The sequence below is a fragment of the Phytophthora sojae genome (assembly GCF_000149755.1).
Source record: "Phytophthora sojae unplaced genomic scaffold PHYSOscaffold_4, whole genome shotgun sequence".
In the NCBI taxonomy this organism is placed as follows: domain Eukaryota; phylum Oomycota; class Peronosporomycetes; order Peronosporales; family Peronosporaceae; genus Phytophthora; species Phytophthora sojae.
In genome coordinates, this window is record NW_009258118.1 from 5,187,616 (window position 1) to 5,213,683 (window position 26,068).

The 26,068-nt window shown below is 52.9% G+C and overlaps 7 protein-coding genes across 7 annotated transcripts; 5 read left to right on the top strand and 2 right to left on the bottom strand.

Moving 5' to 3' along the window:
- Positions 1-4,688: 4,688 nt before the first annotated feature.
- Positions 4,689-5,240, top strand: PHYSODRAFT_501966 (hypothetical protein; the record flags this gene model as incomplete). Its single annotated transcript, XM_009529002.1, has 1 exon — positions 4,689-5,240. A coding segment is annotated over one exon (552 nt), but the record flags the coding sequence as incomplete, so codon positions are not given.
- Positions 5,241-6,114: 874 nt separating this feature from the next.
- PHYSODRAFT_412630 (hypothetical protein) lies at positions 6,115-6,498 on the top strand (the record flags this gene model as incomplete). The annotated part of the gene is made up of 1 exon (XM_009529003.1): positions 6,115-6,498. A coding segment is annotated over one exon (384 nt), but the record flags the coding sequence as incomplete, so codon positions are not given.
- An 80-nt stretch (positions 6,499-6,578) lies between these two features.
- On the bottom strand, positions 6,579-6,809 carry PHYSODRAFT_501727 (hypothetical protein; the record flags this gene model as incomplete). Its single annotated transcript, XM_009529004.1, has 1 exon — positions 6,579-6,809. A coding segment is annotated over one exon (231 nt), but the record flags the coding sequence as incomplete, so codon positions are not given.
- Positions 6,810-15,956: 9,147 nt separating this feature from the next.
- On the bottom strand, positions 15,957-17,431 carry PHYSODRAFT_499074 (hypothetical protein; the record flags this gene model as incomplete). Its single annotated transcript, XM_009529005.1, is given in 4 exon segments — positions 15,957-16,437; positions 16,452-16,654; positions 16,700-16,972; positions 17,021-17,431. The coding sequence occupies 4 exon segments, from the start codon at positions 17,429-17,431 to the stop codon at positions 15,957-15,959; spliced, it is 1,368 nt and encodes a 455-aa protein (XP_009527300.1).
- Positions 17,432-18,557: 1,126 nt separating this feature from the next.
- PHYSODRAFT_500847 (hypothetical protein) lies at positions 18,558-19,697 on the top strand (the record flags this gene model as incomplete). The annotated part of the gene is made up of 1 exon (XM_009529006.1): positions 18,558-19,697. A coding segment is annotated over one exon (1,140 nt), but the record flags the coding sequence as incomplete, so codon positions are not given.
- A 769-nt stretch (positions 19,698-20,466) lies between these two features.
- On the top strand, positions 20,467-23,252 carry PHYSODRAFT_315181 (hypothetical protein; the record flags this gene model as incomplete). Its single annotated transcript, XM_009529007.1, has 4 exons — positions 20,467-20,618; positions 20,681-20,813; positions 20,892-22,237; positions 22,634-23,252. The coding sequence occupies 4 exons, from the start codon at positions 20,467-20,469 to the stop codon at positions 23,250-23,252; spliced, it is 2,250 nt and encodes a 749-aa protein (XP_009527302.1).
- Positions 23,253-24,102: 850 nt separating this feature from the next.
- On the top strand, positions 24,103-24,818 carry PHYSODRAFT_354657 (hypothetical protein). Its single transcript, XM_009529008.1, has one exon. The coding sequence runs from the start codon at positions 24,275-24,277 to the stop codon at positions 24,578-24,580; it is 306 nt and encodes a 101-aa protein (XP_009527303.1). The 5' UTR covers positions 24,103-24,274; the 3' UTR covers positions 24,581-24,818.
- The last annotated feature ends 1,250 nt before the right edge of the window (positions 24,819-26,068 follow it).

Consider the following 26,068-nt stretch of genomic DNA (forward strand, 5'->3'; position numbering starts at 1 on the left):
GCGGTGTCCCTCGTAGACAACCAGTAGTTGGCGTCGCATGGCCCTCGGGCCCTGCTGGCACGTTCGTGCTGCAGTGCCTCCCGCGAGGGACAGCACCTTTCCGGTCAGCGCGTAGCGTAACCATGGAGAGAGCTGTGCTGCTCATCTCCGGCCACGACAGCGGCCCGACAGGGCCCCGCTCGTCACAGCACGGTGTGCCGGTCGGCCGAATACGTCGGCTCGACCCATGGGCTATGGTCAAGCGCTGACCACAGCCATGAAGCATCATGCTTCAACGTCGTGTTTGCTTGAGCGACCATGGCTGCTTCCATCAACCCGCTCATCATACAGAGCAACGCGGCGGACTTGTCTAAAGCCCTGCAGCGCGTCACGGCCATCACGTCGCCGACGCTTAGGTGTCTTCCTTCGACACCAGGGTACCGCAAGGGTACTTAATCGTGGTGTGGGGTGTATTGCCCTCCGTCACCGGCGATCGCATCCTGCGTCGCGGCGACCAACACCAGGTCGGTGTGCGTGCAAGACCGCATGGCACACAGTCCATACAGGACCTCAAAGTGTACGAGGGCACCACCTCATACACCAAAGGCACGTCGTGTATGGCACGTACCACGACTGCCATAAGTGCCTCGTGCACCTCAAGTGCCACGTGCACAAGTAGTGTCGCGTGCACTAGGGGTACCTCGCGTACACCAAGTGCCACGCGCACAGTGAGCGTTACGCACCGCGACTATCTCACAGGTAGTATGTGCCACGTGCACGCGTATGGCTTCGCGCCTTACAGATGCGGCATGTGCCGCGCCAACTGTGAATGTCTGCAAAGGCAACACGTTCGGGTTCTCCCCTCGTGGGCAACACCCATGCTCGGGACTGATGGCTACCTGGCCGGCAGACGTGCCGCACCCAGAGCAGCGACAGCCTGGAGCTTTGGCGTGGTGCTGATGGCTACCTGGCCGGTAGACGTACCGCGTCCAGTGTTGCAACAGCATCGCGCTGCGGCATGGTGTTGCGTATGTACACATGCCATCGTCCGCGGACCAAGCCGCAGACTGGCTGCCATGTCTTTGCCTGACAGAGGCAGCCTTCCAGCAGCGAATGCGCGCGCCATCTTCGGCCCAGCAGCGACAGTAGCCGCTGCCAAGGTTGCTGGCCATCGGTCACCATGACCATGGGACCTGAGCAGCGATGCATCAGGTCCAGCACCTTCGTGCAATACTTCGTGAGTGGCTACACCATGCAGCCACTACACTGGCTTCTACGACGAAGCAAGTCTCATGCCAGAGACCTCGGGAGGAAGGGCACTTCCGATCCCCTCCCCCACTTACGATTTGAGCCCCGGCGGGTCAGGCGCCAGCCGGCCGCCTAACCTCGCGCCGCCCTGCAGCACCGTGTCACCGTGCCAGCAGACTCTGGTGGCACGGGCAGCTACCCTTCTTTGGCTCTGGGTCAACATCGGCGACCAGGGCTTGGCATCTACCAGCCTGGATGCAGTTTGAGTCTGCGTAACTTGACGTGTTACTCTGTTACCCACGTCTTCGGGCAATGACACCCATGACAGCGTACGGCTTGTCCTGCATTCAGAGTAGCTGCATGGCATGCACGCATACTCAGACTCAGCCATCTCGGCACCGAGTCATGGACACTTGTTGTCCCAACGCCGCACAGTGCTAGGCGCGACAGACCGTACCAACGATCCCTGCTGCGCAGCGGCCTTTGCCTTCAGACCGAGCATGCTCCTCCACGTGGTCATTGAGGTGTCGCCCTCCGGCAGACACGTTCCAGTCGTGATCGACCATGCTCGCCGAGTCGGCGGCGACGCAACATGCATCGCCGCAGTTACGTCGACTACCCAAGCCACGTCATCTGTGCGCATGGCCACAGCTGCGCTGGTCGACACCCAGTCGAACGTCATCCATGATGACCGGGTGCCAAGCCCTTGGAGGAAGGAAGTACTTCCGCGCACTCCTCCCCCGCTTAAAATCAAAGCCTCGCGGCGCCTTCAAGAGGACCGTGCGGCTATGACATCATGACGGTGTCACGAGCCTCTTAAACTCCGTGTGGTCATCCACCACACGCGAGGAGACCGAAGTGACCTGATCACTAGTCTTGGTCATACTGACCGTGCGTGGAACTAAGTTACCCACGCTGAAGTCGCTTCGAGCGACTCCTTTCGGCTCATGCGGAGCCTTACGGCATCGTGTGGAACTACGTTACCCACACAGGAAGTGCAGGGTGCACCTTCCTCATCCGTTTAGGTCTGTGTGACCTGGTGTGGAACTGGATTACCCACACAAGAAGTGCCTGCAGCGCCTTCCTCTTCAGTTATGGTCTGGGCGACCGGGTGTGGTACTTGGTTACCCACACAGGAAGCGCGTGCAGCGCGTTCCTATTCAGTTAAGGTCTGGGCGACCGTCCGTGGTACTTGGTTACCCACGCCGGAGGTGCCTTGAGCGGCCTCCTCAGCATTACATGCTCTGTGCGGAACTAAGTTACCCGCTAGTCAGTGGTCCTTGGTTACCCACCTGGTGGTGTCATCGAACACCACCCTTGTCAATGCTCATGCCGAGCAATGACTCTCAGCACTGGAGTTGCTTGTTGAGGCAGCTCCACATGCCAGGCATAACAGCCCTCGGTTGCAGATACACTGCACCTTCTTCATGGAGATCAGCATGTCAATGATGCCTCCCTTCTTCTTCTTCGTCTTGTCGGACGCATCCAGCGCCCAGGCGGTCCCATCGGACGCCCTTGTGTCTGTCCAGAGGTGGGAACATGACTCACCAATGCTCTGTCAGACACAAAGGGCCGACTTAGCCTCAAGGCGTTGTCGCGCTACTCGACCGGGAGCCTGTGCAGCTTGCACGGCGCACTCAGCGCCAAGTCATACTTGCTCAAGCCGAGGGTATATACGGTTCCATGCCCAGGACCGGCTTCGGCACGATGTCCGGGACGATGTACGGTTCCATGTCCGGGACCATGTGCGGTTCCATTGCTGTCAGCGCCCTCGAGCGCGGCAGCCAGGGTCACAGCGGACCCCAAGGTTCTTCTTCGGACCAGCCTCAGTCAATGAGACCTGACCTTGTGCTTAGACTCTCTCGCAGAGTTTCGGCACTTGTGTCGTTATTCCAACTGACATATCTGGCGACGTGGGAACATCCACGCGACGTCCCAGACTCAATCATGTCTAGGGATACCATTACCCCCGTACACTCACGTGTACTACCGACAACCCACCGTTGTCCTTCACCAATGCGAGCGTCAGTGCTCGCAAGGGACCCCGGGTCTCTGTGGTGTACGCCTTCCGTACACCCATCACAAAGACTCGGGCCAACCCCAGCAAGGCCCTCGTCCTTACTAGTGGTTGTGTCCCCCTTGAGCACCTGACGGTGCATGGCGTCGGCGCCCCCTTGACCCTCTGGTCTTCGGGTAGGTCTTCTTCACAGACCCTGGCGATGGGCAGACACGTTGGTAGTGTCCAAGGCCGCCGCAACCAAAGCAGCGGACAGAATACTGTTCAGCTGAACTCAGATCCATGGGTTCTGGTTCGCTGTCAGCGACCACAGGCTGTACAACAGCCAGAGCACCAGCCTGCTTGTGGCTGTACTCCTCCTGGAGGGCGACTTGGATAGCCTCCTCCATAGTGGCGGTGCGCACGCGGAACAACTGCGTGCGCGCAGGACCGATCTTCAGGCCGTCCACGAAGACTGTCATCTTGACGTCCTCCGACAGTGGGTTCCCCACCAGCGAGGCTGCCAACGTGCGCATCTCCTGTACGTACGCGTACAGCTCGCGCTCCCTTTGTTTGCAGGCAAGGAAGCGCGAGCGCTGGCGGAAATCGTTGATCGCCGGGAGAAAAACGGCTCTAAGCTGCTCACACAGCTGAGCCCAGGATGTGAAACATCCAGGCGACATCGCTTCGCGCGTATACGCCCAAGTCCTGGCACGTCCGCCAAGATTGGATAGCGCAAAGGCGGCTCGAAGGTTCTCGGCCGAGATGAGACCTGCGCTCATTGCAATCTCGGTCTCCCGGATCCAGAAGTGGAGATTCTCACCTTCCTTCCCTTCGAACGGAGGCACAGCTAGCCGCAGAGGCTTAGGCTGCACCCGTTTGGGCTCACTCATCTGAGCCAACAGGTTTCATTGCACATGAGCGATGAGCCCGCGTTCGTACTCGTCAAACGCGCTCACCAGCTCGACCTGCTCGGCTGGCGTCGCCGCCGCCAAGCTCCGGAGGGCATCTCTTCCGAAGATGCCCGCCATCTTCCGCACCGACTCGAACTGCGAGTCAGTCAAGTGAGGAAACTCACTTCGGTCCATCGTGGCTCACAGACCTGAGCCACCGAGGATTCAGGTAGACCAATCAACCCGCGTAGGCGTAAGATTGACTACTAGTGCTACCAAGTGTGACGGGGTCACACAGCACAATGCACAGAGGAAGTGCGTGCGGATATTACTATCCAGGTGAATAGCAGTTCACCAGTTCCCGGCCTCAAAGGGAACGGTTTGCTGCAAAGGAGTAGGTTATAAGACTGACTGTATTTTGGTAGAGGTTAACTTGGTCGTAATACAAACTACAAGTTAACTATACAAAAGCCCACACAAACTCAAATGGTTGGCTTGCGGAGCTACTGGTATCATGTACCATGTACTCTGGAGAGTGACACCCGTCACTCTTCATGTAATGGGTACATTTGATTGTACTCCGTTACAACGAAGCTCTGGTCAAGTGGATACGTGAGCGAGAACTGTACGAAGCTGCCGTGATCTCCCGGTGCCAGGAGTTCGGCGAATCGCTAGCAACTGTCATGATTCCAGCGGTCAACACGATCAATCGCAGGTTGCTGAAGACGTTCTGTGAGCTGGAGTTGAAGCTGCCATTGGAGCAGATGACGAACGAGAAGTTGGTCAACGCGATTAGTCAGATCTTGTCGAGCATGATGAACGATCAGATCCCCAACGTGCACGCCATAATGAGTCAGCACTTGAAGATGGATCTGCGCCAGAAAGATGTCCAGGCTCGTGTGCTGAATTATTTCGATCGCTTTGACGAGTTGGTTGAGGAGTATGGATTAAGTATTGCTCTCGACGGGAATGATAAGTTGAAGTGCAAACTGCTGACAGAAAATCTGCGCCCAGCGAGTCTAAAAGAGCAAGTCCAGCTCTACCAGGACCTGGATCCAACTGTGGAGCTCAATGTCCCGAGGCTGTTTGACGTTATCAAGGCCGAAGCCCTGAAGAACCAGTAGTCATTTGATCTGTACCAAACGACAAGGATAAAAGCACGTCGAAGCCTGCTGTGAAGACCTCTTTGCAGGGAAGTTCGACGATATCGGGCGTTGAGAGGCCGCGTTTCCTGCGTGAAGATCGACGCGACACCAAGGCTGCAGCTCGCAAACGTGATGATGCTCCTGCCCAGGGGTGCCTACACTGTAAAGGGCCTCACTGGGTTAGTGATTGCCCGACCGCTAGTGACGAGCAGAAGAAAGCAGCCCGCCGAGCGTTTATGGAACAGCGCAAGGGGGTTGAAGCAGCAAAAATGAAGCGTGTTCTCAGTGATGAGATGAACTTGAGCCGAAGCATGTTGCTTTCAATGGTGTGGTAACCATGCTGTATCATCCAGATAGTGGAACGAAGCCCAACATCGTGCCTCGATACATTGTGAATGAAATCGCTCGAAAGTGTCCGAGAATGAAGGTGCAGTCCCTTGCGCGACCTATTGCTCGTAAGGCAGTCGGTGGTGCAATTATTCGCTGCAGAGAGTTTGTCCAACTTGATCTGGAGCTGCTTACTCCGGCTGGAAAGGTCCGTCTGCGCAATGTGACCTGCATAATCACGGAGGCTGAGGAAGAAGAGTTCTTACTCGGTACGCAGACACTGAAAGCGTTGGGCATTGATGTTGAGAAACAACTAGCAGCCCTAGCGAATCGGGAAGTCGTTGATTTCGACCCGTTTGAGTCGCCGATTCCGATGAGCTTTGATCCACCCGACAAGATGAATATTCTCGCGCGTCTGTGTGAATTAATTAACGAGGCTGTGGCAAATGGATTTCCGGCGGAAAGGAAGCGGGAGCTTTTTGAAGTAGTGACACGGTATGATATTTGGCGTCTTGCAATTGGCAATGACCCGCCATCGAAGATCGAGCCCTTCGAGATCCGCTTCAAGGATGGAACTGTGCCAATCCGCTGCCGACCTCGCACATACGCTCCAGCAGAGCGTGAATGGATGAAGCAGTTTAATGAGTCACTCGTTGCTCTGGGTTGGGTGTATCGAAACGAAGCCAGCCGCTGGGCCAGCCCTGCACGTCCAGTCAAGAAGCCTGGGATAGCTGGAGAACTACGGCAGGCTGTGGATTTCCGATGCACAAATGAGCGGATCCTGCCACTGGCTGGTTCGATGCCGAGCCTGAGTACTCGACTGCAGCACGCCAAGAACAAAAAGCACAAGCAGACTGTTAATTTTATCAAGAGCTTTTGGCAGATGGCCCTTGCAGTGGCCAGCCAAGAATCACAGTCTTACATGACCGAAGACGGGATTTTCACACCGACGAGGCTGCAGCAAGGATCGGTGGATTCTTCTATTCACTTCTAGCAATCTGTGGAGAAGATCATGCGTGAGGCAGACTTGTTGTACAAGAGCTTACTACCCTGGGTAGATGATCCGCTGATGTACGCAGACACCATTGACGAATTTCTTTCGGTCCTCGATCGTGTGTACAGCACTCTGGCGAAGAATGGCCTCTTCCTTGGCCTCGACAAAATCTGTCTGTACACACAGAATGCGAAGTGGTGTGGGCGTGTTATCACCCCGGATGGAGTGACCTATGACCCCGCAAAGATCCAAACTCTCATCGACATGCCACAACCGGAAACCGCAGCAGAATTGCAGCAATTTCTCTGCGCAGCCGGCTGGATGAGGAACTCATTGGTGGATTTTGCGCGGGTTGCTGCACCACTGCACGCGCGTTTACAAGAAGCACTTGCGGGTTCGAAGCGCACCAAGCGCGCTGCGGTACGGATTCCCATCACCATGACGGACGCGGAACGTGACTGTTTCGCTCAAGTCAAGCATCTACTTGCTAATGCAGCTACACTTGTGATACCGGATGACTCTGACGATATTTTCCTGCTCACGGATGCTAGTGATCTCGGTTGGAGTATTATTCTCACTGTTGTTTCGACATGGGATCCCGCGAAGAGTGTGACGGAGCAGAACCACCAGCTCGTGCACTGCATGTGTGGCACCTTCAAGGGTGCATCACAGCACTGGAGCGTTACCGAAAAAGAGGCGTTCCCCATACCAAAGCTGCGACTGACCTGGACTACTTGCTCATCCGGTCCAAGGGCTTTCGGCTTTTCTCGGACCACCGCAACCTCATGTTTCTCTTCGCGCCGGGTGAGGAGATAAAAAAACACGTTCGAGGTAAACTGCAGAGGCGGAGTTTGAAGTTAACTGAGCTGCGCTATACTATCGAACACATTACTGGCGAAGACAACGTTTGGGCGGATATGGCCTCTCGTTGGGCTGGCGCGGCGCCACCAGCAGTAAGTACGGTTATCAAGCGATGGCAAGTAGATGATGGTGAGGAACCATTGCAGCTTCGACATCTCGGCCCGGACTCGGAGTGGCCTAAACTACAAGACATCGTAGAGGCTCAATGTAACAGCAACTGCACGCGCCCACCGCAGCTAGTCGAAGGCGAGGATGGTGGAGAGATGTGAATAATCGCTTGTGGATTCCGCCCGACGCTGATATGCTCTAGGTGCGGTTGATGGTGATTGCCCACTGCGGAACAATGGGCCATCGGGGGGGGGGGGGTGAAGATAATGATCATCCACCTCCAAGAACACTTCTGCATTGAGAAGCTAGTGCGTAAAGCGCGGGATTTCTGTGCTCACTGCCTGTTGTGCTGCCACGTGAAGGGTGGCAACATCATCCCGAGACCGTGGGCAGAAACCTACCGCGCCAAGGAACGAAACGAAGCGCTGCACATGGACTATTTGTTCATCAGCGAGTACAACGACAGCAAGTCCTACCTGTTGGTGCTAAAGGACGACTTCTCTCACTTTTGCGAGTTGATTGAGTGTTCGAACGCAGATGCTGCGACGGTCGCTAAGGCCATACTGGATTGGAATAGCCGCTTTGGAATGCCGAAGTTGTTGATCAGTGCCACCGCAGCACATTTTAAGAACCAGCTGCTGGAAGAACTGTGCCACAAGACGCAAATGACTCAGAGTTTTACTCTAGCTTACTGTCCGTGGATCAACGGCAGTATTGAGCGTCTTAATCGTGATATTCTCCAAGTACTGCGTGTCATGCTACTGGAGTACAAGGTCGCGCAGGAGAATTGGGCTGCACTTGTTCCTCTGATACAAGCGAACCTGAATCACCGTCCAGTGGATTCGCTGTCTAACCACGCTCCAGCTGAGGTGTTTGCGGGCGCGAAGGCAACGACACCACTACATAAAGTGCTGGTGGCTACTGAGGCGATAGCAGCCAATGTCCAGGAAGTGAACGAGCTTACCCCGGACATCAAAGTGGCCGTCAAAGAATTGAAAACGTCTCTCGAGGACATACACCACGACATCGTCACCGCCAAAGTGAAGCAAACGGAGCGCAACAAAAGGAACCAGCGACGTGCAATTCCAGTCAATTTCTATGTCGGAGACTACGTTCTATGGTCTCGTGTCGACTCGAAGACACATGTGAACAAGATGGCGGTCAAATGGATTGGGCCATAGCGTATAATTGATGCCAACGTCAACTCATTTGAGATCGAGCACCTGTTGACCGGTGCAACCAGGACAGTCCATGCATCGCGTCTCAAACGATACGCGGACAGCAGCCTTCATGTCAACGAGTAAATATTGGAACATGTTGCGAATCAAGATGTCTATCTAACTGTGGAGACATTTAAGCAACACCGCAAGCATCCAACCCATTCCTATGAAATACAGGTAGGGTGGGAGGGACTCGAGGACATTGAAGATTCCTGGGAACCCGTGTGAGGATGTCCCGGTCAAGTTGCAGACATACGTGGATAATGCGAACGATGACAAGTTGCGTCAGTTCGTACTCAACCTGACCTCACATCCGAAGGGAGCGACACGTGCCAAGCCGACATTGAAAGCGACGCGTTCTTTCCGTCGCAACAAGCACACTAATGTGACGAGGCGATGCGGTGTTTTCTCCCAGAAAGCAGATATAGGCCCTCCTTGACAGACCTCAGGCTACTAGAGCTTTGGGTCCGTCTCGGCTGGCACAGGGTGTGTGTTGTCCAGTACACGCTGTTGGTCAGGCGCACGATGTGTATCCCTTGGGTAGCGGTTCTTTTCACCAGGAGGTTAGTATCGACCCCGTGAATCAGACAGCTACGCCGGGCTAACGCTAGAACAATCCAACCCAAATAGAGTTATATACGTTATACAATCACACAAATACTTCTTTGCCCTCTCTTCTTTCTCTAGGCCCAAGGCTAAGGCCAAAATACAAGTCAACTGGTCCAAATCCAAGACACTTGATCAATCTTGGGGACGCGCACCACCTCTCGGAGAGAGGAAACGATCTACCCTGTCGCCAACTTCTTCAGTTCGACACAGGCCCAATAGACCGCAAATATACAACAAAGACGGTCTGCAATCCGCCAAATATACAGATATGGAATAGATATGATCACTTCCAGGCCGAAGCAGTGGATCACTTACCTAAAGTACTTTGAATTTTGTCGTGGAGAACGGCCTTCCAGGCTGTGAAAGAAGCACTTGTGCCCTTCGAAGCAAAACGAACTCTGTTTGGTTAAAGGTCACATGCAGACGAAATCTTTCCTAAGCGACCCTTCGGAGACTGCGACCTTTCTGCGGAGTGTTGGTCTGGCCTTGAAGGGTCGCCAAACTGGATACCTTCTCGGAGTTGTTGGGTACACCTAGGATCTTGGAAGATGTCATAGTGAAACCAAGTGTTCTTGGGTTTGGAGCCTCGGAACGCCTCAAGCCGAGGTCGTTCTTGGAATTTTGTGGGAGGTAAGTCTGGGAACGCGAAGTCTGGGAATCGATATTCCAGGAAAACAACGGGGAATCTGAGAAGTGCCTCAGCTCCCAGGTTGTAAGCCAGAGTCGAGTTCCGCCGTACTTAGATATACTGGGGAGGATCGCTCGCATTCCGTTGCACTTCATAGAACGGGATCAACTCGCCCACATTGATCTATCTTCCGGGATTCAGCGTCCATTCGCAGACATTACCCTTGTTTTTATAGGAGACTCCAAATCATCCAGTATCACCAAGCTCCACATCATTGGGACTTCCCAGGTTCAGGTGCATCGACCCGAATTTAGGGATCGACACCGCGTCACACTAACACCAGCGCCACCCAACTGAAGCCAACGGCACCAAAACGCTACTGCCGCACAAAGACCAAGATCAAGGCCAAGGTCACGACCAGCGACTAGCAAAGCCACAAGCTGCAGCATTGGGGGCTCGAGGGCGAAGTTCTGCTTGGAGGGCGGTGTAGTAGGCGCCTGGGACTGGCTAGTTCAAGCAGACATCGTTACCTACGGCAAGAGCAAGCATGAGAGCGTGGTGCACTCTCAGCATTTGTATATTGCATACTCAGGAGGCATACTAGCAAAGAGAAACTAACAGAAACCACCGCGGCGTCAGCCGCACTGATTCCATTCAATACAGAATTCAATTTACCTCCAAGCACGGATCCCCAAGCAAGCAAACAACTTAGGGTCGCGAGACACTACAATCTGGCAGGCATTACCGAAGATAACGTGAACTCTACAGTCGACAAGCTCATCCTCTACGCGATGCTGACGATTGTGTCATTCATTGTGCTTCTTGTCGGAATGAATCACAGTTGTAGAGTAAGGGTGCCCATCACCTTGCATTCGTCTTGGAGGCACATATGATGCTCATTCAGACCAAGATGATAGTATGGATGCTGATGGCCATGAGCTTTCGAGTAGACCACTTCGGTACGTTTCGTGCCCAGCTGAAGTCGTACAATAAGCCTAATAGCCTGCTCTGCACGTGTCGACTTTACCTTTCGATTTGAATGGTTAGCTGAACACCTTGTCAGCTTGTCAGGAACTGTCCGTGCCGTCCGAACATCTCAATCCAATATCTCCTGAAACTAGTATTCATAAACCTGCGGTGGAGACCGAAGTGTTTGGTCGTAGTGCCTCCATTTGCTGTGAATGTGGAGGAGTCGGGGAACGTCGGAGATCTTGCCGATGCGCTAAAAAAAACTTGCAGCATACTCGCAAACTGTAGGATTCAGCTAGCTGACAGCGCAGGGTGGCTTCCGCTCGACTCGCCCAGGGTGCACGAGCTGACGATGGAGGATTTCGAAAATGTACTCCTTTGCCAATCCAAGTTGGCAGCAGTGTAAGGCAAAACAGACTGAAGTAACTGAAGTAACATCCATATTTCGAAAAATATTTTTGAAAAATAGCATTTAGAGCAATGCAAATTTAGTCCAGGGCAAAGCCCAAACCGATGGCCGGTAGCAGTCTCTCTCCGGCGGCACCCGCACGCGAGTGCTCGACCCGCACAGGTAAGGGCGGGACTGGATGCTAGTAGCCGACTGCAACGGCATCCCGCCCACGACTGCTCGCAGCATCGTCGAGCGTGGAGCTGCCGGCATCAAGAAGAGAGGCGGCGCACGGGCGGCATGCACGAAATGCACTCCAGAAATGGAGGAAGCCCTTGTCGCTTATCTCGAAGACAACTGTCAGTACACCCTCGTGCAGATGCAAGAGATGCTCGAGTTCGACTTCGGTGGTCACATCAGCACTTCCCTTATCAGTAAGAAGCTATGTGATAAGCTTTACACTGTTAAACAGGTACATGCTTACAGTCGGGTTTCATTACTATGTTTTGATCTATGCGCTGTACTAAGTATGTATGTAATTGTGCTAGGTTCGTGTTGAGCCTGAAACGTGTAACAACGAAGTGAACATCGCGAAGAGAAGGGAGCTCGGCGAAGCGCTGCTGCGTCATGAGCGTACTGGGTCTTTCGTCGTATATTATGACGAGGCTAATAACAATCTGTACTGCAAGCGTACGCAAGGCCGCACCCCAATCGGCCAGCGCGCCGTCGTTAAGCTCCCTCCCTCTAAAGGCGCTAACTTGCAGGTGCAGTGCGCGATCTCGCCTGAAGTCGGGCTCGCATACTACGTTACACGTCGTGGTAGCATCAAGATGGAGGTCAACGCAGCGTTTGTGGACGCGGTGTACGACGCGGGCAAAGCCCACGACGTATACCGCGACGACTTTGTTGGCAAGACCATTGTCATCGTCTTGGACAACGCCCCCGCCCACTGTCGGACGGAGGACCTGGTCCAAGACAGAGAGGACTTGAAGCTGTTACGTCTTGGCCCATACTCGCCGATGTGTAACCCAATTGAGGGTACGATGATCAACGTGCCCTACGGTGAGAAGGCAGAGCGTCGCGTGCAACTGCTAGAAAAAGCCGCCGAGCATTGCATGCCCTGTATCGACATGCGCCTCGTCAACAAAATGGCACGCCACTGCGCGCTATCTGTCGCGGCCGCTATTCGAAGTGAACCCATGGAATACGGGACGTAGATTTAGCTCTGAACTAAATCCATGTCGGTCTACACAAAATTTCGACTTTTCGATTTTGCTAAAAAAATAAAATTCCTACTTACGGGACACTCTCCTTTGCCTTACACTACTGCCAACTTGGATTGGCAAAGGTGTAGACCTTCTTACGTGCCTTCATCCCAAAGAGATGATCTGGAATGTGCTAGGACGCGTTGGCCCGGACGATCCTTTTGTTCACATCCTTGTTACCAGTTCCTTCACGGCTTCGGAAGACAGGCCAATCCAACTTACAGTCGACGATGGTGTTTGATTCTGGGCTTGGGATGCGGTTCCTTTCGTTTAAGATGGCAACCACAGACTCGATCGAAGTCTTGCAGGATCGGATTGCGACTGAATGTGTTGCAATATGGTGCCACCCACCCCTGAAACAGGCTTCACGTCTGGGTGAACAACAATCCGTAAGCTGAGGAAGCGAAGTCAGAAGCAGGAGTTAAGCAAGAGCGAGCAACAGCGTTGCTCTGGAGATGAATTTTCTTAGAGTGAAGAGGCGTCCTCGCTGATAGTTCAGAAACCACCGGAGGGCCTGCTAGTTATAGAACTTCGTAAATATGCAAATAGGCACGGTCTGTCTTGGTAGTCGCTGGCTCTTGATCGTTTGTCCGGGAATCTGAGAGCAACTGGTGACACGACCTCGCTTGAAAGAGACTTACATCAGGCTGGATTCACTGAATTGAAGCCATATAGTAGGCTGTACCTCCGCGAGCTCAATCTCCTATTTCCTGTGATTCATCGACGCTTGGTGTTCACGTAGTCGTTTTGATCCTCTGGGATTCAGACCATTGAGCTGCCGTAGGTACTCCTTAATGAGTCCAGGAACCGATGGGAGATTCGCAACAGGTTCCCAAGTAATATCGTCATTAGCGCCCACCCAACTCGTCAAGACCGTGTTTGTCTAATCGATGCTCCAGGATCTCTTCAATCAGGTGTCCTTCGGACCCATCCTTTAGTCGGACAGTAGGTACTGCATTCATACGAGATGGCGACTTGTCTTTCCGAAACAGCTTCAAATTCATGGTGTGGAAAACAGGATAAAGTGTGACTTGAGGCGGAAGATTCAGACGATACGATATACCTCCATGTTGTACTTCAACAACTTCGTACGGACCGATCCGTTTCGGGGCTAGTTTCCGCTTGAGCGCACCTGCATTTTCCACACTCAAGTTTTTTGTCGATACAAGTACCATATCTCCAAGTTGAAAAGTTTGGTCACGGCGTCCCTTATCATAGTGCAATTTCATCTTTTGTGCTGCCTCCCGAACTTTAGCCTGGAGACCACGTAGAATTTCCTCCATGTACAGCAGGAAGGACACGGATGGGTCACGCGAGTTCGTTGGCCGAGGAACGTCGTTATGTACTGGCATCGGCGGGTTATAACCCAAATCAGCAAAGAACGGCGTCATCTGAATACTGGATTGGTAGTGCCGGTTGTAGGCGAATTCAGCAAGAGCCAAGTAGTCTCCCCAATTGTTCGTATAGCCGCTCACGTAGCTCCGAAGGTACGCGGCCAATACGGCATTGATACGCTCCACTTGACCGTCAGTTCTCTGCTGGTAGGCTGCTGACATTCGCAGTTTCGTCCCTGTTAGGCGAGCACACTCCTGCTAAGATTTTGAGGTGAACTTCGTGTCTCGATCTGAGGTTATATCACGAGGGATCCCATGATAGCGAACGTAGTGATTCACAAACACACCAGCGAACTCCTCCGCTGAAATGGACGTGTTTGTTTCGATGAAGTGCGCCCTCTTGGTCAATCGATCTGCTATTACCAGCACTGCGTCATTTCCCGCTTCATTTTCCGGAAGGTCAGTGACGAAATCCATACCAATAGATTCCCACCTTGCTGTAGGCACCTCCAACGGACGTAAGTAGCCCGGAGTTTTTCCAGTCCTTCCTTTACTTCGCTGGCAGGCCTGGCACGTCTTAATATACTGCGTAATTCGACGAACCATGTTCTTCCAGTAAAACCTCTCCTGCACTACATGCACAGTTTTCTCGATCCCAGGATGCCCACTAAGAACACTATCACGGAGTTCCCAAAGTACACCATTTTGCACTTCGATACTGTTGGAAGGAATCCATATGCGAGACGCTCCGCTCAAGTCGTAGTAAACGATATCATCTACTTCAGAATAGCGATAGCGTTTTGCATGAGCTATTGGAAGCTTCTTCTTGTGCATTAAGCTCTCTCGCACCACTTTCTGAGTTACCTGGGCTCTACGAACTTGCACCATTAACGACAACACAGGGACCTTTTTGGCAGCGTACAACTGCTTGTTCTTCAGCGCTAGAAAATCAACTTCAAAGTCACTTCGTCTACTTAGAGCATCATCAAAGTAGGTGGCCACCGTGTCCCCTAAATCTTTGAAAATCCCGGTGACGATGCGATTAAACGTAGCGGGAGCATTGCTAAGCCCCATGGGGACAGCAATATATTCGAAGAGGCCGTCTGCAAAGGTATATCCCGTTCCCGCATACGTTTCTGGTAGTAGCCCGAAAACAAGTCGAAACAACTATACCAGCGGCATCCTGCCATGCGATCCAAGATATCATCCTTTCTCGGCATAGGTGTAGACTGTCGTATGGTACGCTCGTTCATGGCTCGATAGTCATGGACTATACGCCAACCCACAGGTTTTCTGACAAAAAGTGGGAGCGCCGTGGGGTGAGATGCTCGGCCGAATTAGACATGCTGCTAGCATCTCCTTTAGCCACACGCGTAGCGTCTCAGTTTGTTCCGGGCTCAAACGCCACTGGGGACGGAAAATTGCACCCTCACCAGGCGTTAGCTCCATTTCATGTTCACCATGTGCAGGTGGCCCTTTTGGTAAGTGCGCTCGGAATATTTCTTCAAATTTCTTGATCAAAGGGAACGCCGGATTCGACCTAAAACTCTCTTGATCTGTTGTTGCATGACGCTCCGTTTTTTTCGCGCGTCTTGGTTTCTACCGAATTGAATTGTTGGTGCTGAGCGATCTGGTCAAGATATACCGCCAGAAAGTCACCTCCTTTACTCCACGTAGCGTGAATCGCATTAATCGTGGCCTGGGGAAGAACAACCATAAATTCAAAGGCTTTTTTCTTGACAAGTCGTCTAGCTTGTTTAATCGAAATGTACCGGGTCTTCCCGTGTACTTTGCTAAAGTGAAATTGCTTTTCACTCTGGCCGCGTAAAATCGGCATCTTGGTTTGCTGTTGCGTACGACGGTTCTTGATCTTTAAAACAGGAGATCGGAGTTCAATATCCTGTTCTCGCAGCGCCGCCTTGTAAGATGGTTTTTTCCGTGCTTCAACACGAGCCCAACGAAGTGATCGGTGTCGTACACTCGGTCGATCGCCTAGTCAATAATCGGCTGCATCTTCCTCTTCCACGGAACCCCCATCATCAAATCGCACCCATTCGGAATCAGGCAAACATTGAATTCAAAGTCAAAAGAAGACATCTCATCAACGAAAATACTTAAAGAGATAGTGCGATTCGGGATGGACTCCGTCTTTCCATTTCCAAACGTGACCTCGAAGGTCCCTTTGTCGACCACAAAGTCGATCAGCTCATTCTTCCGCAAGAACTCCTCACTAACGCCACAGAAATCGGCGCCCTCATCAAAAAAGGCCGATCCACGAGTCAGCAGCTCGCCATTGCACACGCAACCAACCTCCTTGATCAAGTTGCGACTCCAATCCGTAGCGACTTGGGTATTCTCCACGAAGTACTTCGCATTGTTGGTTTTTCCCGGGTCAAAGACCCACGAGTCCAAATTGTCATTGGCTTCGTCAGGTCCTAGGATGCCATCCGTAGGACCGGTTAGTTTAAATTGGCTTTGATTTTTGACAGATCAGTCTGAATAGCGGTGAGCACTTCCCACAGCTTAGTGTCGGTCGTAGAAGGCAGTTGGATTGGCGGTGCAGGCGCGGCCATGCTATTGTACCCTGCTTTCTCCCTGTTTAGAAGCCACTGCGGCTTCAAATCGGGGTGTAATGCCCAGCACGTGTCGGCTGTATGGCCGGTTTCAAGACACCGAGTAGAAGAACACCGCTGACTGTTGCGAGTGCGCGGTTTCTGCTGAGGAGGTGCCGCTACTGGTTTCTTTGCTGGCTTGGCGTTGATCCTTGCCGGTCCAGTATCAGCGTCTTTGGGGTTAAGGCCCCGAGCTCCATCTAGAAGATCGTCCAAAGAGTCGAACTCACGAACTTGGAGAAGCTCACGCAGCTTAGTCGATTTGAGTCCTTTCTTGAACAAAACCATCTTGTACTGCTCAGAGACATCATCTGTGTTACCAAGGCGTACAAATTCCTCCATGTACACGTCCAGAGATCTCGTTCCCTGCTTACAGTCAAAGAAGCTAGCCACAAGCTCTTCTTCCTTGGCCTTGGTGACGAAGCGATTATGCATACCTTTGACGATAGCTGTCCAGGTCTTGGTGCCTTTGAAGCCACAAAGATACCAGGTTTTTGCCTTGCCACGTGTGTGGTTCATCATCAACTGGGCCACGCGAAGATCGACTTGCGGATTTTTGAAATAGAGCCCGTACGCTGCGTACCAAGAGATCATATTAAGCGCGAAAACTTCGATGTCGTCCGAATCCTCACCACTGTAAGCGGGTGTCTCTTTCTGTTTGAGGCACTTCTCGATTCGGGTTTCCAGTTCTGCTGTTGTGAATTCCTTAAGGGCGTCGTCTGGAGCAGGTCCCGTGACGTCCCACTTAGGGTACAAGTCTTCGGAGGGGAAAACTAGAGTCCCAGGCTGAATTTTGTTCACGGTGTCCTTTAAAGTGTTGATGTTCTCGACTGCTAGGCTGATTTCGCTTCTCATCTCGGCCGCTTGAGTTGCAATCATGCTGATCCGCGTTTCCAGAGTGCTCAGTCATGTATGCATTTGCTGGGATGCCGCTTGGGTCTGCGTGACGAGCTTTTGGAGTAGTAGCTGGTTGTCCTTCAAGATCTGGGCACTTGCTAGGTGTTTTTCGTCGCTCTTCAACGCGTACTCGGACATCCCCTTCGTGATCCCGACTTTGTCGACACTTAGTTTTTGTAGCTGTGCTTGAATTCCTTGATGGTCGGCCAGAATCGCGCGAAGAGAGACCACTTCTTCAGCTGTTAAAGCCTGCACAAGCTCGGTTGGACATGGACTTTCCTCCATGTTACTGTCGCTCATTTTTGCCGTAGCTCCTTGACGAAGGCTACTATGTTGCAATATGGTGCCACCCACCCCTGAAACAGGCTTCACGTCTGGGTGAACAACAATCCGTAAGCTGAGGAAGCGAAGTCGGAAGCAGGAGTTAAGCAAGAGCGAGCAACAGCGTTGCTCTGGAGATGAATTTTCTTAGAGTGAAGAGGCGTCCTCACTGATAGTTCAGAAACCACCGGAGGGCCTGCTAGTTATAGAACTTCGTAACTATGCAAATAGGCACGGTCTGTCTTGGTAGTCGCTGGCTCTTGATCGTTTGTCCGGGAATCCGTGAGCAACTGGTGACAGAATGGCTCTAAACTCTCCAGGTCGATGCCTCAACGCAACGGCTTTTTCTCGCCAAGAAGGACGGTAGATGGTTGGCTGAAGGCGAGCCAGAAGAAGAAGATCTGGAGATGGAAATTCCCGATCTGGACGAGATTCAAGAAGTGTATGGACAGCATCTCGATCCCACGCAGACGCTAGGAAGCGCATTGCGTGGAATTGATCCACTACACATCCACATTTTGGTGGCGGAGACGGACTTGGTGCAAATGTGCAAGTACCACCGAAGAGGGGCACAAACCTTAATCACAATCGAGGATAGAGTGGAGCACAAACACACAATGCCGTATCGAGAATGTGCCGAAGTGCTGAGAAATTCTGACCACGTGAATGAACTGGTGGATGCAATCCATCGAGCTCAAGATACGAAGTACGGGACTCCGTTCATATCCTTGGAAGGGTCGAGAGGAACCGGCAAAACCCAAATGCCTTCAACTTGATGGCGCGTGATGACTTGGACGTGTTTTACATTGTTTTTGAGAGGACGACTCCTTTCGAATGGCACCAGCCCGTGTATCGCGACTCCATTGGTCGGTCTGCAGCATTCCGTTGTTGTGTGAAGAAGGACCTCGCGTACGTTCGCAGCCCTGAAATTGCTGACATCATATCGAGGCAAATGCTCCATTCCTACGGATTCATCTACGCGTTGTTGATGGACAAGAAGGCGACGTACGGAGTGCGTGCACGCTCAGACGTTTACTATGCAATCCCAGCACGTCGGGAAAAACGCAGACGCCCGGTTGTATTCTTTCTGGACGAGGTTCCGTTCTTAGCAGACCCCAAGAACGACACCTCGACGCAGTATATTCTCTTCATGCGGAATGTGCTCCGGTCCTTCGACCTCACAGTCATAATGAGCTCTCGAAATGGGCCGGGGAGGGACGTGGTTTCGACAGAAGTGGAGTCGCTGGAGCGTGACGCGCCACTCCGTTGCATCGTGTTCCCGCTGTCCCAACAAAGTGAAGATCCATCCATTGAAGCGGCGTTGAAAGTGCTGGTGAAGCACAGTCGGGCTCTGTCCGCGAAGGCGATGGTGAACTATGTCAATCGCCGCCGTTGGTCCAGTAGCGTTAGTCTAGCCGACTATATGGACAAGATGGTGGAAGCACTGGCGCGTCAATTTCCAGCTTACAAAAACCCTTGGGGTTTCCATGTCGGCCAGCTTTGTCTCTTTCTTCCAGCGAGGCATATCCAGGATGAAAAATGTCTCCTGGTTCACAACCACTTTGTGTGTCTGTCGGAAGAAGAGCCGTTCAATCTACGCTACGTATCGTGTGAGCTGCAGCCTTCCAGTCAAGATCGCGGCTTTGGCAGAGGATCGACGGACAATTCGCGCGCAAGACTTGTGAAAGATGATTCAGCGGCTTGGACTAACGTTAGCAGCTCAGTGTTTCCGAAGGTTGAGAAAGACGTGCTGCTGTATCTCTGCGCGATGGGTGGCAAGTTGGTCCACCCATTCGAGGCTGCTCCGTATCCGCTGGTATCATTTCGCCAAGCATTCCAAAGTGTACTGGAAGACGCCAAGTCAGTGTTAAGCCCCATATTATGTTCGAGTAGCAGTGCATAACTGGAGTCTCTGGTGATTGGAGCGACGGTGTTGGCGAGTCACAGGGGCGGATTTGCTGGGGTTCAGTTTGAGAACTTTTTGTTGAGCTTACTCTTTGAGCTTGGCGTCCGGGATTCCCACGTCCCGTGCAAATACGAATCGTTTCCGCGCCCGGACCTGACAATTCCGTATCTTGCCATGCCCGATACAAACTGGCCAAGTTTTCTGCTTGAAATGCCACTAAACCTTGGCCATGCAGTAAGGGACAGCCAGGGGATGATCATCATCAGCCCCAACGTATCGGTCGAAGAGAAACTTACAGGAGAAAGGATCAAGTACATCTTGGAGGGGGTCCCTACGAACAGCAAGGTGCACCTCGTGGTTTCAAGCTCCGAGGTGAGTACGAACGAGGTTCCTGCTGAGCAGATAGAGAGACTGGCGTCGCTGCACCATGTTCACTACTACGCCATCAGAAGGTCGGACGACCAGGACGGTGGCTTGGGGTGATTGACCAGCCTTTTGCTGCAACGAGCGAGGAAGCCGATATGCCTGAGGAAAAGATGATCGTCTTTCTGCAGTCTGTAGGCCGACAGAGATGAAGTAGCGGGTTGTTCAGAACGGCAACGTCACCTAAGCTAGGACATCAACTATCTAACTGGCAATCTGCGCGCCAAATGCGGAGTTCTATTTGCATCGTTGCCTAGGAAGCTTGATCTCCGTCTACGCAGTGCTCAATGCCCTCTCTTGTGATAAGAAAACCGTGGATTTCCCTCATTGATTGCTCTTGGTTATGGCGTCGTCTTCATCTAGTAGCATCGGCCCACACGGAAGCAGCTCCAGTGGTCATGCAACTGGATTCAAGGTGTACGGCAGTGTGTTCAAAGTGAGCTCCCGGTACCAGTTCCTCAATCCGCTAGGCAAAGGCTCGTACGGCATAGTTTGGTACGTAGCACGGCTTGACTTCCTGGTTGGAATTGACAGCGATCACTAAATCCTTTGTTCAGTGCCGCAAAAGACCGCGAAACAGGGCAATGCGTGGCCATCAAGAAAGTGAGCCCCATGGCCAAACGCACAGTAGATGCCAAGCACACACTTCGCGAGGTTTTGCTGCTGCAGCTCCTCGGCAAGCACCCGAATGTACGATTGTCGCGGTCTTGTGTGTCGGGTGAAATACTTGAGAGAGAACTAAAACAAGCTATCCCCTTGTATCGCCAGGTTATATCGATCCACAATTTGTCGACCAATCTGAAAGACGACGAGCTGTACATCGTAATGGACCTCATGGACACGGACATGCACCGCGTGATCCAAAGCTCGCAGCCTCTTTCCGACGCTCATGCCAAATATTTCCTCCACCAGCTTCTGCGTGGAGTCAAGTATCTTCACGACAACGGCGTGCTGCACCGAGACCTGAAGCCGGGAAACCTGCTCCTGAGCAAGACATGTCAGCTCAAAATCGCCGACTTTGGTCTTGCCCGGAAGATTCCTCGTGTCTTGGGGTCCTCCGGCACCCTTGAGCGCCCTCGATCTGCACCCGCAGCTAGCTCAGGCTCATCGTCAAGCAGAATCTTGGAACGACCACCCATGACTGAACACGTCGTAACTCGCTGGTATCGAGCTCCTGAACTGATGCTGCAGCCTGATGGACTGTACGACCAGAGCGTGGATATGTGGTCTGTCGGGTGCATCTTCGCTGAGATCCTGGGTCGCAAGGCGTTGTTCCCTGGCAAAAACTTTCTGCATCAACTCACCCTCATTTTTGATGTCATCGGAGCTCCCCCGCCTGAGGCCACGACGCGAATTCAGAGTTCTCAAGCTCAGCGGTTCTTACGATCACTAGGCAGGAAGCCGAAGGTGCCATTCCGTACACTGTTCCCGAACGCGTGTGACGCCGCTGTGGACTTACTCGACCGCCTACTGGAGTTTGACCCAGCCAAACGGATATCTGCGCAAGAAGCGCTTGACCACCCGTACATGCAGGACATCGAGCGTAAGTACCGACATCGCAGCGGAGGGGTGGACCCCCCGCCGTCCATGCGCGCGGACTTCTCCTTTGACTTGAAGAACTTGAGCAAGATGGACCTGCGTGCGCTCATTGTAAAGGAGGTGGACAACCACCGCAAGTCCGTCACGTCTCGGGGTAGCTCTGCACACGCCGATAGCAGCTCTTCAGGAGACAGTAGTGATACCCCCGACCACCGTCCAGCAGTTGAGAAAACTCGCTCTGGATTGACCCCCAACGCGACATCAAGCTCCACACCGACGGCAAATATCGGCAGCTCTGGCACTCGACTCAGCAAACTTCATACGAACATACGTCAAGCCCAAGCACAAAGTCACCAGCACAATGAAGCAGCTCAACAGGGACAACCTCAAGCCGCCACATTTGGATCGAATCGCCAGCGTATACGAGCCGTTAGTAAGCCACCTGTCCCGAAACAGCAAGAAACTGGCATCGCGGTCTCGAATCAGCACGAACACGTTCGCGTCGTGGCAGCTCAAGCCTCTCTACTGTCAGATAGTTTGACGTCAAGAGTATCTCCACCACCGGAGGAAGAAGAGTGCAAGCCGCCAGCTCGATCTCGAGACCTCAAGCCCCCACTTGTCAGCTCTGTGCCAGGGGAGTCCTCCACGATGGTGAACAGCCCAACAACAGCACTTGAAGAATTGAAGTCGCGAACTACTCGAACGAGTTTGTCCTATCAAACCGCCCACGGTCACATACACACAACAACACGGAAACCAGAGTCGACGCCAGGACCAAAGGCTACAGAAAACGCCGACGCATCTGCAACGGATGCGATCGCGACAGCCATCGCCCTAAGTCAGCGCTCAAAAGCTCTCATCGCGTCTCTCTCCGTGTCCGCGAAGACGCCAGACCCAGTGAGCGCCTCACGAGGCATCTCCACCTCGACGTCCTTCAATCACTCGCAGGCGTGGCAAACCAAGCAAAGCAGGAACCCCGAGTCGTCCCTCTCGTCTTCTTCTTCATCTTCTGCATCGTCTCCTGCCTCCCCACCAAGGAGCGACACGTCCGATAGTCACAAGTGCAGTGGCGTCTCGCGCTCGAACCGTCCGGGGTCAGCCATGCTGCTGACTAAAAGCAAGAAACTAAAGCCGGTGGACCAAGTTTCAGCACCGAATGCAGCGGGGAGGCCGCGTCGAGTGTCTTCAGCCGGCCCTGTCCGTTCGAAGCCTCGACCGTTGACGGCCAATGGCTCCCTCACAGCCAGGAACTCCGGGACCAGCAACACCTTCGTGGGCTCCATCAACTCGCTCATCCGAGCGCAACGGTCCAACACGGGCCAGTCTCTAGCAGAGACTGCTAACGACATGCTGGCCGGAATGAGCCGCAATGAGCAGCACCAAGAGTCTTCCGATTCGAGGGAGGAAGGGGTTCACCTCAAGCCTCAGCGCTCGTCGGCGCAGCTTCACGGCGCAGACGCCACTGGTAAGAAACACCCAGCCAAGAAGCTCACAGTGCCAAGAAGCCCCAAGTTCTCCGTCATGTCGTGGCAAAAGAAGAGGGAGGGGAGCGCTAGAGTAGGAAGCTACGCGACCGGCATACCCCATTAATACTAAGCCGTGCTAAAGCACGGAGAAGCTCTGGACTTTGTCATGTAGTTTTGATTCTAGGTTTGATTCTAAGTTAATTTATCTTAAATGTGCCTACCCGAGGTTCCTTGGTTAGAGCGAAGTATCCTTAAATTTCAGCAGTTGGTGCTTTTGTCTTTATTCGGGTTTGCTACCAAGTTCCGAAACCATGAAAGCATGCACTGCCAACTATCTCAAGCCCTTACGCGAGCATGTACTGGTCACTCGCTATGACTTAGCTATCTTGCAATAATATGCAGACAACGTCAAGGCTTGAATGCGGCGGTAACGGTACGTATGCACGTGCAGAATGGTTGAAACGAGACCAGCATCGTTTGAAGACTTCAACGACACCCACGACTTTAAATTGAAGTCGTGGGTGTACGTGGGTGTCGTTCCATGACTTGAACGTGGCGACACCGATGTAACATCGTTGAACATACATGTACTGCAAACACAACTGTAGTTATGTTTGGAGTCATGGTCGAGCGACATCCGATCGATCGTGTCACGCGAATGTCGACCCTAAAAGACTCAAGCAACACGCCGCTGGATAATATATTATCCAAGCGTTTATTAAAGTTAACGGGTACGTTCCGATACGTTAATGATCCGTTCGTTTATAACCGATAGCGGAGCATATATTTTTATAGTGATTTGCACCTATCGCCCTAACAACTCGGGATAAAATCCCGCTCATCATGACACCATCGTCGTCAAACCCTCTGTCCACTTTCAGCAGGGGCTTCCAGAACCTGAAGCCCTTGAAGACGCTGTCGTCCCCACCGGCTGCAATGCCACGCGACGTATCTTCAGCTTCAGCACACACGGTCAGCCGAAGTTGACAAGGAGCACTAGGCCGCTGAGCATTTCGGATCAGTTCGCCAAGGGCGAACGCAGTGGGATTCAGCAGAGTGGTGCGGACTCTTTGCCGTCCCGGACTGGGCGACGGCGTTTAACGAAGTGCAGCGACCAGCTTTAGAGTTAACCGCACAGGAAGTTGCATGAAGTTCATACGGCTTGCTCGCTCGCGCGCTCGTACAATGCCTTGTCGTGCAGCCTCTCTTCACAGCTCAGACGCTGCTAGCTTTTGCACCACGGCGAGCGTGTTAGCGTCGGTGGAGACGGCCGCTCTTCATGCTCGAAAAGTGGGCTCCGCCGGCTGCAACAGGAGCAAAAAGTTTAGTATCTGGGACTTGACCAACTGCACGATGTACGCGCGCGATGCAGCACGGAGAAAATCTTCTTTTGGCCGGGCACCTGGAGGCTGCAGCTCCGGCTTGCTCAAGGTGGCCATTGCTTGCGGATGACGAAACTCTTCGGTTCTACGAAATTCTCGGCTTGAAGGAGGCCTGCTTGGTCCCTGGCAAGTTGTCAACTAAAAGACCGTTTGCAGAGGCGGTCAGGAGAACGGTGATGACAAGATCGGGTGCTGCGGACGCCAGCCGTGGACACTGGGTGAGCTGGTGGACCTGGTGATCTGAATCGGGGGCATCATCCCTTAGAAGACGACCGGCGCCATTGAGAAGTAACGTTAGAGTGAGTCGTCCAGGCCCTTTCAATACTGGTGTGGATATGTCAGTGTTGCTGGCCGGAGCGATTTCGCGTGAATAGCTTCTAGCTTACAAATCTCCACGTAGACACCACACACGGGACTGCAGGGTCCGCAGGCAACGTGGTCTAGCAGAAAGGGCCCACGTCAGCCGTGGATGAGTGTAAGATTGTACCACAGATAATAGTTTCCACCCCAGCGTAAGAGAACGCTGCTGAGCTTAACACGCTGTGGCTTGCACACGTGGTCACAAGACCGCCAGCGCCGCCCTCATTCGACCCGCAGCTCCCGTCGACGTGGCCAAGACCGCGAGCGCTGTCGACCAAGGATGGAGTCCATCCGATGGGCGACCGACCATCGTCCATGCTGATACCGTAGAATGCCTTTCGAAAAATATAGTGGACACTGGCGCCCCTACAGAGCCACGTTGTGTGCGCTATTAACCACGCTCCGCCATGCCGCACTTTGATTCGCTGCAGACACGTGATCTTATACCGTAGAGGTCCTTGTGAGGCGGACGCCACGGTTCAAACATATCAGCCGATCCGACTCCGATTGGCCGATCGCGCCTTGAGAAAAATTAGAACGTTAGTGCGGCCGCCGTGATTGGCGACGAGCGCGTGGCGATCTGCTTGCGGGCACCGGCAGCGCGTCCGGCAAGGAGGACGGCGGACGTGTTGGTGCGGTGCTGAAGCTGCTAGCAGCAATAGCAAGCAATTCTTGGGTGCGGCGAATTGCTTGGGGCTTGAAGGGCTTCGCTTAGGCACCGCTTCAACTTGTGCGTAACACATCGGAGGAATGCAAAAAGATCCGGCCACGGATACTGAAGCGCAGGTGGCGCATGTTGGCCATTACAGACAACGACTTACAAAGCCGGCAGACGAAGTCAAGCAAAGCTTAACATAAGCAAACCAGCCAATCAGATTCAATCAAATGACTTCATCTTTGTATACCATCTGGTTTTGTGTACTTTATATGCTTTCTTGTGTACTTTATGCAACACGCCGTGTGTTTTATGACAGTTTCACAGATTTGACGGGAGGGAATTTATCGTTGCTTTTATATAGGAGGATGGCATTAAGCATGCCGGCTTTGTAAGTCGTTGTCTGTACTATTTCACATCCGCTCTTGTTCTGCCCAAAAGGCGTATGTAAAGTAGAATGATGTTCAGACGTCTCCAGGATGTTGTAGCTCTGCATGTCGCGCCTGCCTTCTCGACAAATTATGTAGGCCGATGCTGTGTACA